The sequence below is a fragment of the Colobus angolensis genome, unplaced genomic scaffold, assembly GCF_000951035.1.
Source record: "Colobus angolensis palliatus isolate OR3802 unplaced genomic scaffold, Cang.pa_1.0 Scaffold34, whole genome shotgun sequence".
In the NCBI taxonomy this organism is placed as follows: domain Eukaryota; kingdom Metazoa; phylum Chordata; class Mammalia; order Primates; family Cercopithecidae; genus Colobus; species Colobus angolensis.
This window is the reverse complement of record NW_012116710.1, coordinates 5,627,535-5,643,944: the sequence shown is the minus strand read 5'-3', so window position 1 is coordinate 5,643,944 and position 16,410 is coordinate 5,627,535. Positions and strand designations below refer to the sequence as shown.

At 51.1% G+C, this 16,410-nt stretch overlaps 1 protein-coding gene across 1 annotated transcript in view; it reads left to right on the top strand.

The window, feature by feature from the left end:
- HNRNPL (heterogeneous nuclear ribonucleoprotein L) overlaps positions 1-13,921 on the top strand; it is a 16,572-nt gene extending 2,651 nt beyond the window's left edge. The window contains exons 2-13 of the mRNA XM_011952399.1: positions 2,275-2,393; positions 3,323-3,560; positions 3,679-3,764; positions 5,931-6,027; positions 6,116-6,188; positions 9,454-9,525; positions 9,637-9,917; positions 11,009-11,130; positions 11,430-11,631; positions 12,657-12,714; positions 12,825-12,920; positions 13,522-13,921. Coding sequence (XP_011807789.1) covers positions 3,336-3,560; positions 3,679-3,764; positions 5,931-6,027; positions 6,116-6,188; positions 9,454-9,525; positions 9,637-9,917; positions 11,009-11,130; positions 11,430-11,631; positions 12,657-12,714; positions 12,825-12,920; positions 13,522-13,580 — 1,371 coding nt within the window. The 5' untranslated portion in view covers positions 2,275-2,393; positions 3,323-3,335 and the 3' untranslated portion in view covers positions 13,581-13,921. The remainder of the gene's footprint in view (positions 1-2,274; positions 2,394-3,322; positions 3,561-3,678; positions 3,765-5,930; positions 6,028-6,115; positions 6,189-9,453; positions 9,526-9,636; positions 9,918-11,008; positions 11,131-11,429; positions 11,632-12,656; positions 12,715-12,824; positions 12,921-13,521) is intronic.
- The last annotated feature ends 2,489 nt before the right edge of the window (positions 13,922-16,410 follow it).

The following is a 16,410-nucleotide window of genomic DNA, read 5'->3' as shown; positions in this document are numbered from 1 at the left end:
CAGGGCCCTAGGAGTCGGGAAGGCCGGGAAGTGCGGGACAATTTCCCACCTTGAGGGCATTTTATTTTTTGAGGGGGCTTCTGCGCACGCGCTCAGGCCATCGCGCCGTTGACGGTGTGGGGGAGGGGCGGCCGTTGGGCAAACGGCGGAGTTTGCGCGAGGACAGGCGCCTGCGCGTGCGCGCGGTCCGGAGCGGGGTGGGGGGGGGAGCACAGAGGAAGTAGCTCGTGAGGCGAGCGGCCCAGGGCGCAGGCGCCGTGGGCTGGCGTGTGGGGGCCGGGCACGAGGCCCGGCCGGTTTTTTTCCCCTTTATCATTTTCTTCGCTGGCCCCATGCGCAGGCGCAGTTCTCCCGCCCGGCCTCGTGGGCGGTTGGGGGAGCGCCTCGTGAGCGGGAACGGGTGGGGGCGGCCTTGTCCTCTGGAGTGGGGAATTACGTCCGATGGCAGCTTAATCTCTGAGGCCCAGACTTTCTATACAGCAATGGATGTGTTTAGTCTAAATACTGGAACAGAATATCTCCCTCATTTTTGTAGGCATTGAAAATGGGAAGAGAAAGATTTGTTAAATGCACTTTTAGCCTTTTAGGAGTTGAGCGAAGATTTGAAACTATCACAAGCTTGCATACAGTTTTTGGGGATTCATTGGGTACCGAGGATTTGATAAACGAAACTTCCCTGGCCGTGCTGGAATTTCGATCCCTTGTAATCACTCCCTCCGAAAACACCAGTCGTTGCTTTTGGAGTGGGGCACAGTCCCCACTCCTTCCAAGATCTTGAAGTCTTCCAGTGCAGCCCATTTGCAGGGTTTTCTGGAATTTAGGGGTTATGAGTTGCTAGCGTTTTAATCTTCGTCAGGCCTTTTCCCACACGTTTTAAAGGCATCTTAATTGAAACGCTCCTCCGTGAGGTTGGGAGAGATACTGGGATTCCCGATTTACAGAGGGGGAAATTGGCTAGGAGAGAAATGAGGTGAATTACCGTAGGTGGCACAGCTAGTGAGGGGCAGGGCTGCAGTTAGAACTCCCATTTGTGGGAGCTGCTAACCTGGAGGGAGTGCCTCCCCCTGTGGTTCGGGTGGTTCATTCCTGAAATAGAATCCAATTCTACCCCCATTCCACGCTCTTCACTGGCAGAAGCCCAGTGATTCTCAGACAGGGGACTGGTCCCAGAGCCCAGGAGAGGTGAAAGAGAGTTAATTTTACTCCTGATGACCAGAGGCTTTTGTCTGTGGATGGGTGGGTGTAAGATACTTCTAGGAAGGAGCAGTCTTGGTTCTTAATGGCATGGATTGGAGTTTCTGGTCTTTCTAAAAGACCTTCCGTCTGAGCGTGGGGGCTCATGCCTGTAATCCCATCACTTGGGAGGCTGAGGCAGGCAGATCACCTGAGGTCAGGAATTCAAGAACAGCCTGGTCAACATGGCAAAACACGATCTTTACTAAAAATTCAAAAAAATTAGCCAAGTGTGGTGGCGGGGGCCTATAATTCCAGCTACTCGGGAGGCTGAGGCAGGAGAATCGCTTGAACCTGAGAGGTGGAGGTTGCAGTAGACCGAGATCATGCCATAGCACTCCATCCTGGGTGGCAGAGTGAGACTCCATCTCAAAAAATAAATGAGACTTTTCTTGTCCTGTTTTTCCTAAGTCTGACCTAGGCAATAATTTCCAAAGCAGATTTTGGTGGGAGGGTGATTCAAGACTAGAAGGGGTCAAGACTGGCCTGGCTGCCCCAGTTTCTGGGGCACGTGTTGTTTTTTGCCCTGACTGAACCTAGGTGTGAGTGGTGGCGAACAGGTGTACTTAGCTAGGTGACGGTGGCTGAGCCAGTGAAAGGGTAAGGAATTTGGGGCACATGCAGAGGGGATGTCCTCATTCAAACTGTAGCAGATAGCTATTAGAGCCCTTCCTCCCAGTGTGTCTCCTCCAGCTACTCTTTTCCCATGTTTCCTTGGTCAAGTGGACCAGAGGGAATAGAGGAGGGTCCCTGAAAGAACGTAATATTTGGGACTTGTGTGGTCCTCCCTCCATCTGCCTTCCTCAGAAGCTACAGCAAGAGCCAGAGGGCAAGTGACCACCCACTCGGGACCACTCTTCTGCTGACCCAGAATCCTTTTGGGCTGATTGACTTCAGTTGCTGCCCTTTGTCTGTTCTGTACATCCTTTCTGGATGACATCCAACTGTCTTTATCTGACTGGGTCTGCAACAGCACAAAGGCCAGTGGGCCGTCATCTCATACAGCAAGAAAAGAATTCTTATTTTTGCTTCCTTTCTCAGGAGAACTACGATGACCCGCACAAAACCCCTGCCTCCCCAGTTGTCCACATCAGGGGCCTGATTGACGGTGTGGTGGAAGCTGACCTTGTGGAGGCCTTGCAGGAGTTTGGACCCATCAGGTACTGGGCTTGGAGGCCAGGAGTTGGGCTTCCAAAGTTGACTTCTTCGTGCCCTTGTGTGTCCACGATTTCTGGTTGGAAGTAGTGATTTTGTTGCCATACTGGTCTAGGTTCTGTGGCCCCTCTGCTTTTGGCTTGACCATTGTACTTTTTGTCAGATTACAGCAAGTTCCATGATCCTTTTTCCTTCCTTCCTTTTTCCTTTGCCTTGTAGTTTCTAGTTTTTAAGTTTTTTTTTTTTTAAGTTTCTTTTTTTTAAGACAGAGCAAGGTCTCGCTCTATGGCCCAGGCTGGAGTGTAGTGGCACAGTCTTACCCAGGCTCAGGCAATCCTTCTGCCTCAGCCTTCTGAGTAGCTGGGACTACAGGCATGCGCCGCCATGCCTGGCTAATTTTTATATTTTTTTGTAGAGGCAAGGTTTTGCCATGTTGGCCAGGCTGGTCTCAAACTCCTGGGCCCAAGCAATCTGCCCACTTAGCCCTCCCAAGTTTTAGGGTTAGTGGCATGAGCCACTGCTCCTGGCCAGTGTTCTTTCATTCAGCAAATAGTTACTGAATATTTGGTGCATGCTATATACTGCAGATACAGTAGTGAGCTGTATCTGGATTCCTTCTCTTAGAAAGTTGCTCTCCTAGAGTGATTTACACCGTTGGGAGCGTAAGCTCAAGAAGCCATCCTATGGGCGGCATCTGTTAGTCTGGTGAGGAGAGGTCAGGAAGGCTTCCCCGAGGAGGTCTAGCTCAGCTAGCCCTCTTTGGCCTTTGGTACTACTTGTGTCATGGGGTGTTCAGGTCGGGGAACCATGACCATGATAGGGCTACAGAGGAGTCCAGAGGCCGTGGAGGAGTCAGTTCTCAAAAAAATCAAGTGATACCCTCCTCCTGTGTTCATTTTCCTGAGAGGATTGAAACCTGTGTTCTCTCTGCCAGCTATGTGGTGGTAATGCCTAAAAAGAGACAAGCACTGGTGGAGTTTGAAGATGTGTTGGGGGCTTGCAACGCAGTAAACTACGCAGCCGACAACCAAATATACATTGCCGGTCACCCAGCTTTTGTCAACTACTCTACCAGCCAGAAGATCTCCCGCCCCGGGGACTCGGATGACTCCCGGAGCGTGAACAGTGTGCTTCTCTTTACCATCCTGAACCCCATTTATTCGATCACCACGGTGCGTGCCAGCAGGCATTTCTTGTGAGGTCTCCCTTCTTCCTTTTCTCCCCATTCCCTCCCCTAAGCCAGACTGACCTGGCAGTGCCTCTTCATCTTGCCTGTGTTTGCTTTTGCAGGATGTTCTTTACACTATCTGTAATCCTTGTGGCCCCGTCCAGAGAATTGTCATTTTCAGGAAGAATGGAGTTCAGGCGATGGTGGAATATCCTTTGCTGGAAAACGGGTGTTCCTTAGGGTAGGGACTCTTGCAGGGCTTGACAGTGGTCATTCTTTGAGCCAGCATGTGTCTGCTGACCTTGGGAGTGGCTGCCATGTGCCAGATGCCTTCACAGAGCCCAGTGACTGAGTGGGGAGGCTGTTAAAGAATGAGGCATATTGTGTGGACATGCAGATCTTAGGGGAGAGAGCGTGTGTTAGGCGATACGAAGGAATTTATTTTTGTTTTCTTTTTATTATTTATTTACATTTTGAGATGGAGTTTAGCCCTCGTTGCCGAGGCTGGAGTGCAGTGGCGCGACCTTGGCTCACTGCAACCTCTGCCTCCTGGGTTCAAGCAATTCTCCTGCCTCAGCCTCCCTAGTAGGATTATAGGCGCCCACCAGCATGCCCAGCTAGTTTTTTGTATTTTTGGTAGAGATGTGGTTTCACGTTGGCCAGGCTGGTTTTGAACTCCTGACCCCAGGCAATCCACCCATCTCAGCCTCCCAAAGTGGTGGGATTACAGGCATTAGCCACCGTGCTTGGCTAGGAATTTATTTTTAAACATGTTTATTCTAAGCCAAATACGAGTGACCAAGGTCTGGGGAACATAGTCTCAAGAGGTCCTGAGAAAATGGACCTTTGGGAAAAGAAACTTATTTAAAAGGGGATGTGGGGCTGGGTGTAGTGGCTCATACTTGCAATCCCAGCACTTTCAGAGGCCGAGGCGGGCGGATCACCTGAGGTCAGGAGTTTGAGACCAGCCTGGCCAACATGGTGAAACCCTGTCTCTAATAATACAATTTTTTTTTTTTTTTGAGACGGAGTCTTGCTCTGTCGCCCCGGCTGGAGTGCAGTGGCCGGATCTCGGCTCACTGCAAGCTCCGCCCCCCGGGTTCACGCCATTCTTCTGCCCCAGCCTCCGGAGTAGCTGGGACTACAGGCGCCCGCCACCTTGCCCGGCTAGTTTTTTGTATTTTTAGTAGAGACGGGGTTTCACTGGGTTAGCCGGAATGGTCTCGATCTCCTGACCTCGTGATCCGCTTGTCTTGGCCTCCCAAAGTGCTGGGATTACAGGCTTGAGCCACTGCACCCGGCTAATACAAATTTTTTTGTTGTTGTTGAGACGGAGTCTCGCTCTGTCGCCCAGGCTGGAGCACAGTGGCCGGATCTCAGCTCACTGCAAGCTCCGCCTCCCGGGTTTATGCCATTCTCCTGCCTCAGCCTCCCAAGTAGCTGGGACTACACCTCGCCCGGCTAGTTTTTTGTATTTTTTTAGTAGAGACGGGGTTTCACTGTTAGCCAGGATGGTCTTGATCTCCTGACCTCGTGATCCGCTTGTCTTGGCCTCCCAAAGTGCTGGGATTACAGGCTTGAGCCACTGCGCCTGGCCGAATAATACAAAAATTAATAAGGCATGGTGGTGAATGCCTGTAATCCCAGCTACTCTGGAGGCCGAGGCAAGAGAATCGCTTGGGCCTGGAAGGTGGAGATTGCAGTGAGCCGAGACTGTACCACTGCACTCCATCCTGGGCAACACAGCAAGACCATATCCAGAAAAAAAAAAGGCGGGGCATTTGTGAAGATTTCTGAGGAGGTGATGTCCTATTTCTATGAACAAATAGGAGCTGATACTCAAGGTGAAAGAAACAGCCTCTGCAAAGGTTGTAAAGTCAGAAGGAGCTTGTTTTGGATGGAGAAACTGAAAGATCTGAGGATCGCAGAGTAGCTGGCAAGCTGACGGGTTTGGAAGAAGTTTTTAGGGCATCCTAGACAGTGATGTGATGCTTGGGGCAGAGGCAGGAAAAAGCCACTGATGGACTTTCAGGGCACAGCTGTAGTTGGGTGGTTGTTTCAGATTTAGTCGAAGGGCCAGAGGGCTGAGATGGAGAAGGTGGTGTGGCAGAAGGGGTTGCTAGTAGCTGTGGGTGGGGGTGCAGATTATGAGAGAACTCTGGTCAGTAACTACTCACCCAGGGCAGCGTTGAGTCCATCAACACCAGTTTGGTCTCTCAACCTGAGGCTAGTGACTGGGCAGTGAGCTAATCCCAAAGCCTCTACCTGTACCACAGGCTTGGGATACCACGTTGTCCTTATCCCTCTCTGGGGTAACCTGAAGCCCTTCTCCTCCAAGATCTCCTGTGATGAGACTTTCCTTAATTTGACTCACATTTGACTCTGTTCAAAGTGCCCAGCGGGCCAAGGCCTCTCTCAATGGGGCTGATATCTATTCTGGCTGTTGCACTCTGAAGATCGAATATGCAAAGGTACGTCTGGGAGGTGACTGACTGCCCCTCGTCAGCTTCCAGGTGAGCTGGGGCATGGCTGATCTCAAGCCTTGTCTTGTCCTTGCAGCCTACACGCTTGAATGTGTTCAAGAATGATCAGGATACTTGGGACTACACAAACCCCAATCTCAGTGGACAAGGTAATCTTGATGGCCACTTTGTTCTAAACACACCTGCCTTGCCTTCACTCGACTAGTGCACTTCATAGGCCTGGGCTCAGGGTTATGTAATGCCATTGGGCTCCCCATGGACATGGGAGGGCCTTGGGGTTAGCTCTTGGACATCCTAATGGGATAGGGGGCGTGAGAGGCCTCCTTTGGTCTTCACTGCTGCTTGGGGCCTTCCGATGCTGCCCAGGATACAGAGGCAAGGCAGAAGCCTGGACGGTTGGGGAGCAGGGCCTCACTGAGGATGAGGCACGGGGGTGGCCTTAGAAATCAGCAGTGGCTCCTTTGAGAGTCTGGTTAGGGTCACTGACTCCACTCTTGTTGGGCCAGGAATTGTCCTCTTGTTCTGCGTTGTTGAGAGGGTCTGATTTGGGGGAGTGACAGTGTGGGGGGCAATGAGATCTCCCGGGCTCTTGCAACAAGCCTTTGAGCAAGCTGACCCTGTGGAGGTGAGACACTCTGGATTGGACCAGGGCGGACATGCCTCACATCATTTGTAGAGGGGACGCAACATCTCTGCAGGTGGCCCAAATGGACAACCCCCTTCCTAGTGTCTGTCAAGAATGGTTTGCCTTTGGTAGCAGGGAGAGGTGGAGGATTGCCTATGAGAAACAGCGGCAGCCCCCCAACAAGACATCCATCTCTGTGTCTGTCTTGGTCTGATACGTCCGACCAGGCCATGGGCTGAGGGAGGAGGCTCGATGCTGACATCGCACAGGCCCTGAGAGGCCAAAGCCCCCCATTCATAGGCAGGCCTGTCTTGCTTGCCCTTGCATCTGGGAAGCAGTGGGCAGGGTGGGCTAGACTCTCCCCAGGATCCTCACAGTGGGCCCTGTGGGCCTGGCTGCTCCCTCCAAAGGTCAGAGGCAAATTGGTGACCAAGTGAATGTACCAGAGCGGGCAATGGCATTACATGACTGCTAACAGAAACATGGCAACAACCATTTCTTCTCCAAGGAACATAAATAGAAGATGTGCAGAACGGCAGGGGCTAGTGGCAGGGGGCTGGCTGTGCATTGGTTTTGATGCCTCTCAGCTTTGGCAGCCCCAAGGCTGGGGCCCAAAAAAAAACAAGGGCTGATGAGGTGACCTGGAGTGAGGGCGGTGCTTCGCCACCCCTCAGGAACCATACTTCAGCGGCTCTGCCTCTGCACATTGCTCACCAACACACAGGGTAGAAAACCACTAGCTCTTCCTGGAGAGAACAGAACATGCAGCCTCCACCACGTCCCCAGAAACAGCTGCAGACTTGAGCTCACTACATCAAGAACACCACACCGCGCTCCAAGGAACAGCTACAAGCACAGAGACAGAGGCATACAGAGACAAAGAGAGAAAGAGACGCAACATGGCAGCAGACACTGCTTTTTTTATTAAACATTAAAAAAGTCAAAATCCAAGCAAACTTGAACCCGAGAATGTACACAGAAGTAGGAAACACAGAGAACAGAGCTGTCCCAGCCAGCCAGCGAGCGGTGCTCTTTTCGGAGAACGTTTCATAGACGGAAGTAGATTCCATGGGCCTCCAAGACAATAGGATCCTCTCTCCATTCCTCGCCATATGGGTTTTGTTTTTTAAGTCCTTTGGTTTGGGGAGGGCCTTCTTTTTTTTCTGTTTTGATATTTTTATTTTTTCTGCAGTCACCGGCTGCCAACATAATCTGCACCAACTGGAGATCAGAAACAAAAAAAATTTAACCACAACAAAAAAAATCAAAAAAACCAAAACAGACCTAAAACCAGACAGCCAAACAGCTCAGAGGCACACAGTTACCTGCTGCCGGGTAACCAGGTGCGCTCCCAAGGCCAAAAGCGCGAGCGTAGTGGGGCCACTGGCACACCTCATACCAGGAGACACGCACACGGAGCGCTACACAGCCAGAAGCACCGCACCACCGCACTGCAGCACATATGTGAGGAGGTGACAACATGGAGGGACACTACCCACTTCATACACCTTTATTTCCACTTTTCTGATATCTTCTGAGGACAGAACATCTGTGAGCCATTTTTGATTTAATCAAAATACTGACTTTTAAAACAATTCTTTAAAAAAATTGTAGCGGATGTGTACCGTGACTTGTATTTATGACTGTAAAACCATGTGATGCAGGGTCGCAGTGTATGTTTGATGGGACGCCATCTTTCAGAACTGTGCTAACTCACTGTTGAAGCGTCCAATGGTAAGAGAAAATACAGATTTGTTTTTTGTGACAAATGGACATTGTACTCTGTACTTCTGCTGTAAGTAGTCCTTTTCCATCTTTGTAATGACTGGTAACAAAACCCAGGCCGGGTGGCAGGAAAGGGCAGTGGTTTCGAGCCCTGGGTTTTGGAGTCAGCCAGACCTGGGTTCAAATCTGGTTCAGTCACTGACTTGCTTTGTGACTTTGGGCCAAGCGTCTTTTAACTGCTCAGTTAAAAGTTAACGACTCAGTCTTCTTATCTGTAAAATGGGGCTGAAATATCAGAACCTACCTCATAGGGTTGTTGTGAGGAATTTGAGAATCTGTGATGTCTGTAAAGCGCTTAGCCCAGTGCCTGCCACTTAAGCGCTAAGTTAACAGCAGTGATTACAAACTGCTGGGGTCGGGTGGATCTGCGCCATTGTCGGGTGTGGGAATGTCGATACCTTGTACATGATTGCTTCTTTGAACTGATTTTGCCATTGCCCTGCTTGTCAGCTCCTACAGTCAGTCCCTCTTGGGCTGGCGGGACTGGGAGGGAGGGGGGACTGGGATTAAGAAAGAAGGGATCTACAGAGACAGTCTGGAGCTCCTAAAACCTTGGGGGCTTGGGGGGCAAGCATGCTTGCTTCCCTCCTGGGTTATTTTTCTGTTCTTAATCTACTCTCCCTTCATTGGGAGTCAGTTTAGAAAGCTGCTTTTGGCCCTCCATAATACATGAGCTTCTGTAGCAGCTGCAGGTTCCCCAGAGGGCCTGGGAGCTAGGCTTTCTCCCAGGGCCAGGGCAGCTGAGAACACAGAACCTGGCCTTGTCCTTCACAGAACAAGACCAACCCTTTGGTGTGAGCGGAGGAAGGAGTGGGCACCAGCTTTGAGGCTCGGGCTTCATGCCTGCCATAGGTCACATCACAAAAGGAGGCCCCGCAGCCCTTGAGGAAGGGAGGGCTTGCAGTTTGCAGGAGCTGGGGGACTCACATCAGCCTGTGCAGTCAGGAGGGAGGGAGAGACCCCAATTTCTGAGTGAGGCTCCTAACTGTTTTCTCTGTCCACAGGTGACCCTGGCAGCAACCCCAACAAACGCCAGAGGCAGCCCCCTCTCCTGGGAGATCACCCCGCAGAATATGGTGAGGGCAGGGGGTTCCCCTCCGTGGACTCCCGTGGCTCATGTGCCCCTGCCCGCCGCCCGCCGTGCAAATTCTCACCCGTCCTCCCTCTCTTTCCTTCCCACCCCCCAGGAGGGCCCCACGGTGGGTACCACAGCCATTACCATGATGAGGGCTACGGGCCCCCCCCACCTCACTACGAAGGGAGAAGGATGGGTCCACCAGTGGGGGGTCACCGTCGGGGCCCAAGTCGCTACGGCCCCCAGTATGGGCATCCCCCACCCCCTCCCCCACCACCCGAGTATGGCCCTCACGCCGACAGCCCTGTGCTCATGGTCTATGGCTTGGATCAATCTAAGATGAACTGTGATCGAGTCTTCAATGTCTTCTGCTTGTATGGCAATGTGGAGAAGGTGAGCTGCTACCAGGCCCGCTGGGTTCCTCACTGAGCCTTATGTCTTGCCAGTCAGCACAGGGGGAAGAACCAGGGGGAGCCTGGTGTGGCGCTGGGCCGGCAGGCCTGGAGTGAGTGACTCAGTGAGCCCAGGCAGCCTGCTTGCAGACGGGCTTTGTTTGGTCCTCACTGCATGTGGGTGTTTTGTTTTTGAATTACGAATGTTTTAAGAAAAATGACTTTATCACATAAAAGTACTAATACTTACTAGTACATCAGTATAGATTTATAAAACATAAAAATGAACCCATTATAGTGAAACACTATCGTTTAAGGATTTCCTCCTGAAAACTTGAAGACCTGGCAACACTAGACCTTCTGCCTTCCCATGGGATAGTTGACTGGGGCTGGTGGTGACTAAGTGTCTACCTGAAACCATGTGACGTTTTCCTTACATTAAACCCATCTGGGTCTTGGGAGCCTTTGTGTAGTTCCTGACTTGGCCCATTACTTAGAGTAGTTCATAACACAGGTGAAGTGTTGTTAGTTACCAGGTACTGTTAAAGGTGCTTTACATGTAGTGACCTGTGTAATTTCTCACATTAATCCTTAATGAGATGGACGGGGGAAGTGGAGGACGGAGGGCTCAGATACCCACCCGGGTTCACATAGCCTTCAAGTGAAGCAGGACTCAGAGTCAGACCACCTGGCTCCGGAGCCGGCACTGCTCCATTGTAACCCAGCTGAAGGAGTATTTGACCTTGTGACCGTAGACACAGCCATCCATAGATCACACATGTCTGTGTAACAGGCAAAATGGTGAAAATGGCTGATTTGATTTCTCATTCCTGCACAGTTTTCTGTCGTGCTTCACTAAATGACTTACTGTTGGGTTATGTCCCACAGTTAAAAACATGACCCAGGCTCTGCTTCTCACCTTGGGTTGAGTACTTGGTGTGGGCCAGGCATGTTTTTCTAGTGGTCCCAATTCACTGTGAGGACATGGGAGCCCAGAGCCAGAGCAGGGGTTATTATTACTAACTTGGGAGGGGTAGGAGAGGGGATCCTGGCAGCTGGACGGAGGTGCTGACTGCAGCTACTCTCCCCAAGGTGAAATTCATGAAAAGCAAGCCAGGGGCCGCCATGGTGGAGATGGCTGATGGCTACGCTGTGGACCGGGCCATTACCCACCTCAACAACAACTTCATGTTTGGGCAGAAGCTGAATGTCTGGTAGGTGCTCAGGCTAGGGAGGGTGGCAGAGGTACAGGGGAGAGAAAAGGAGGGGAACAGGGCCCAGCAGAGGAGCACAGTGAGGCCAAGGTGCTGATTCACACAGAAATGGGGTGTGTGTGGCAGGTGTGTTCCCAGATGTTTCTCTGACACCACAGGAGAAAGTGGGTCAGCCTTGCCTCAGCTGTAGAGCAATGCCCCACGGCACATAGGGCAAGCTGAGCTTCTGGAGGCCACAGGGGAAAGCTTGGGGGACAACTCTGGGTATGACAAAGGCTCCCCTTTCTTCCCTCTTGCAGTGTCTCCAAGCAGCCAGCCATCATGCCCGGTCAGTCATACGGGTTGGAAGACGGGTCTTGCAGTTACAAAGACTTCAGTGAGTCCCGGAACAATCGGTTCTCCACCCCAGAGCAGGCAGCCAAGAACCGCATCCAGCACCCCAGCAATGTGCTGCACTTCTTCAACGCCCCGCTGGAGGTGACCGAGGAGAACTTCTTTGAGGTGTGTGCTGTGGAACTACGCAGGCAGTCGGGTCCTCACCATGGCCGCCTGAGTAGGCCATTCATTTCAGTTTTTTCTGCAGCTAGCTCCTATTTGCAGAGTTGTTGAACTCCTGTGCTGCCTGGCCCTGGGTTGAGTGCTAGGGACACAGCATTGGCCAGGACAGATACAGATCCCTGCTCTAAAACTGGAAAGGGTGAGGATGGCACCAAGTTCCTAGCAATACCGTTTGCCGCGTTCCTTCCTTGCCTTTTTGGCAAGCAGAGCAACTGCTCGTTTGCTGGGAAAGCTGCTTCCTAGGCCCAGTGATGAGGGCCCAGTTTCACAAGAACTGCATTGGCGGAGCCTTGGGGTGCCATCACCCTGATACCATCAGAAGGTGGGGCCCTGTAAAGCTTAGTCGGGCAACTGAGGCAGCAGGAAGGGAGGAGGAACTCACGTGGATCTGGCTGTGGTCTGAAATGTTGGCCTTGCGTTCAGCAAATAGCCCGGTGCTGATACCCAGATAGCTGTTGAAGATGGGAGACAAGGGCCGGGCGCGGTGGCTCAAGTCTGTAATCCCAGCACTTTGGGAGGCCGACACGGGCGGATCACGAGGTCAGGAGTTCCAGACCATCCTGGCTAACGCGGTGAAACTCCGTCTCTACTAAAAAAAAAAATACAAAAAGCTAGCCGGGCAAGGTGGCGGGTGCCTGTAGTCCCAGCTACTCGGGAGGCTGAGGCAGGAGAATGGTGTAAACCCGGGAGGCGGAGCTTGCAGTGAGCTGAGATCCGGCCACTGCACTCCAGCCCGGGCGACAGCGAGACTCGGTCTCAAAAAGAAAGAAAAAGCAGCCTCACAATTTCAGGCAACTTAATAATTAAAAGAGCATTGTTGCTGGGATGCCTTTAGGGTGTGTGATAAAATCTACAGACCTTTTCTCCTGAAAACTTCAAATACTGAGTCATGCAGGGCCTGATCTGCTTGAATCCTGTGTGACTGCCCTTTTGTTCCAGATTTAATTTACTACCTATTTCTTTTGCAGATCTGCGATGAGCTGGGAGTGAAGCGGCCATCTTCTGTGAAAGTATTCTCAGGCAAAAGTGAGTCGAGTGCACCCATATCCTTCCCCTAGTTGGTGGTTGGTGGGCAGCTGCCTCGTTCCTATTGGGTCAGTCTAAAACTATTGCTTTTCCCCTTGCTTTGAAATCAGGTGAGCGCAGCTCCTCTGGACTGCTGGAGTGGGAATCTAAGAGCGATGCCCTGGAGACTCTGGGCTTCCTGAACCATTACCAGATGAAAAACCCAAGTGAGTATCTGTGAGTCCTGCAGGCATCAACCTGGTGACCTAATGGGTTGGCTGGCTTCAGGCCAAGCATGTCTTTCCTGCCCTTAAGATAGGACCCCGGGGATTTTCTTACTGGTGACACAGGCAGGTGGGACCTGCTCACCTGGAGAGCAGCGTGTGCTCCTCATGGGAGAGAGCCAGCCTGACTACCTGCTGCCACTCTGCCAGCTTGGGAGTTGCTCAGGCTTGTCCACCAGGGAGGTGGCATTCTCTCTTTGCATCAGAGACTGGCTTAGGTAGGACAGCCACTCTGTTACCTAGGAAAGAGGCAACACTATCCAGCAGGTAAAACTTGCCCACCCAGTTGCTGGGAGAGGCCCACTGCCTTGGGCTGGCAAAGGAGATAGGAATGGAATTCTCTATGGGAATGAGGGAAGAGAAGGAGAAATGCTGTGCATAATTGATAATAATTGGCTCATCTTTAAACCTCACTTTGGGCAGTCACTTCCTAGACCCCTGCAGTTGACCTGCAGAAAATAGGAGATGGGTGCAAAATTGAGGGGACCTGGGTTTGGGGAGCCTCCAAAGATGGGACCCAACCAAACTTCTCTCTCCTTTTCAGATGGTCCATACCCTTACACTCTGAAGTTGTGTTTCTCCACCGCCCAGCACGCCTCTTAATTAGGTGCCTAGGAAGACTCCCATCTGAGCAGGAAGGCATTTCTCTTTCCTTTATGCCATTTTTTGTTTTTTGTTTTTGTTATTTGCAGAAGATCTTGTATTCCTTTTTTTGTTTTGTTTTGTTTTTTTAATGCTAGGTTCGTAGAGGCTTAACCTTAATGGAAACGCTGGAAGTCTGCAGGGGGAGGGAGAGGGGAACTGATATCTCCCAAGATTAACCTTCACTTTTAAAAAATTACTGTACATGTGATTTTTTTTTTTTTCCTGTTCATTCATTTGTGCTGCCCATGTACTCTTGGCACACACATTTCAATAAAATTGTTTGGAAAATAAACACAGCACTTGCTGGGATTCCAGGATGTCTGCTTTCCTCCCTGTCTATCCTGCAGAGACACGAGCAGGCATGGGCACAGTCGCAGGCCCTCTGGAGGCATACGGAGACCTGAGAGGAGGAGTAGGGTGGGCTGCAGACTGAGAATGGTGCTAGCAGTTGAGTCTTTGAGGAAAATCCAGCAGGCTTAGTGGCATTCTTACTGGGCCCTGCCCAGGCAAGCTCTATCGGGCGCAGTGGGTCATCACACCTATAATCACAGCACTTTGGGGAGGCGAAGGCGGGGCAGATAATTTGAGCTCAGGAGGTGAAGACCAGCCAAGGCAGCATGGTGAAACCTTGTCACTACAAAAAAAGTTGAGGTGGGTTTTGCAGAACACCTGTAGTCCCAGCTACTCAGGAGGCTGAGGCAGGTGGGTCAGTTGAGCCTGGGAGGTTAACACTGCAATGATAACACCACTGCACTCCAACCTGGGTGACAGAGCGAGACGCTATCTCAGAAAGTTTCCAGCCTTGCCATCATGGTGAAACCCTGTCTCTACTAAAAACACAAAAATTAGCCGGGCATGGTGGCACGTGCCTGTAGTCCCAGCTACTTGGCAGGCTGAGGTGGATCACCCCACGGCGTCACTGCACCTCAGTCTGGGCAACAGGTTGTCAAAAAACCCCAAACCTTGGTGTTCTGTATCATTTCAGAGTGACTTGTCTTTGCCCTTACAGTGTCATTGTGTAGGTGTGTCATGATTTACTCAACCTGGTCCCAAAGGGTAATTTCCAGGTCTATTTTTGCTATTGTAAACAGCACTGTAACACATATCTTTACACAAATATCTTGGTCAACTTCACTGATACTGATCAGGAGGTAAATTCCTGCCAGTGGAATTGCTGAGTGGCCCATGCCTGTAATCCCAGCACTTTGGGAAGCCAAGGTGTAGACCACTTAAGGCCAGGAGTTTGAGACCAGCCTGGGCAACATGGCAAAACCCTGTCTACAAAAAATACAAAAGTGTGCTGGGCGCGGTGGCGCAAGCGCCTGTAATCCCAGCACTTTAGGAGGCTGAGGTGGGTGGATCACCTAAGGTCAGGAGTTTGAGACCAGCCTGACCAACATGGTGAAACCCCGTCTCTGCTAAAAGAATAAAAATCAGCTGGGCATTGTGGCACGGTCCTGTAGTCCCAGCTACTCAGAAGGCTGAGGCAGGAGAATCACTCAAACCTGGGAGGCAGAGGTTGCAGTGAGCCGAGATTGTGCCATTGTACTCCAGCCTGGGCAATGAAAGTGAAACTCCATCCCAAAAAAAGAAAAAAAAATGTGGGCATGGTGGCATGCACTGTTCCTATAGTCCAAGCTACTCATAGGGGCTGAGGCAGGAGGATCGCTTGAGCTGTGATGGCACAACTACACTCCATCCTGGGCGAAAGGGCCAGACCATGTCTCAAAACATAAAATATCTATATAATTGCAACATATGGTAGATAACTTCCCACTTGTATGGATGCAAACCTGTGAAGATGCCTTGCAGTGGGGGGTACCACCTGGAAGGATCCTGGTTGAAGGATTTTGACTGCTACTGGAGGGAAGAGGTAACTTGCAGAGGCTGTTCACAAACCTTGAAGCTTATGTATGCATGTGTGCTTGAGAATAACCCACATTGGGAATTTACTGTGAATAAAATTTTCTTTTTTGAGATGGAGTCTTGCTCTGTCACCCAGGCTGGAGTGCAATGGCACAATCTCGACTCACTGCAACCTCTGCTTCCCAGGCTCAAGTGGTTCTCCTGTCTCAGCCTCCCAAGTAGTTGGGATTTTTTTTCCCCCCAGAAAGTCTTGCTCTGTCATCCAGGCTGGAGTGCACTGGCACGATCTTAGCTCACTGCAAACTCTGCCTCCCCGTTCAAGCAATTCTCCTGCCTCAGCCTCCCAAGTAGCTGGGATTACAGGCACGTGCCACCATGCCTGGCTGACTTTTGTATTTTTAGTACAGGAGGTTTCACTATATTGGCCAGACTGGTCTCGAACTCCTCAGATCCACCGGCCTCGGCCTCCCAAAGTGCTAGGATACAGGCGTGAGCCATTGCGCCTGGCCTTACATTGTTAACATTTAATGACGTCACAAAAGCGTCATTTAGCAGATAAACAAGTTTTGCTTCACTATGGAAGTTTCAAACAAACTCTAGGCAAGGAAAAACTACAGTCATCTTGCAGCCATAAATAAAATCAAGTAGGGTTTATTGTTTTTAAGCCAGTCAAGGTGATAAAAAGTGAATTTTAGGCCAGGCGCGGTGGCTCAAGCCTGTAATTCCTGCACTTTGGGAGGCCAAGACGGGTGGATCACGAGGTCAGGAGATCGAGACCATCCTGGCTAACGCGGTAAAACCCCGTCTCTACTAAAAAGTACAAAAAACTAGCCGGGCGAGGTGGCGGGCATATATAGTCCCAGCTACTTGGGAGGCTGAGGCAGGAGAATGTCGTAAACCCGGGAGGCGGAGCTTGCAGTGA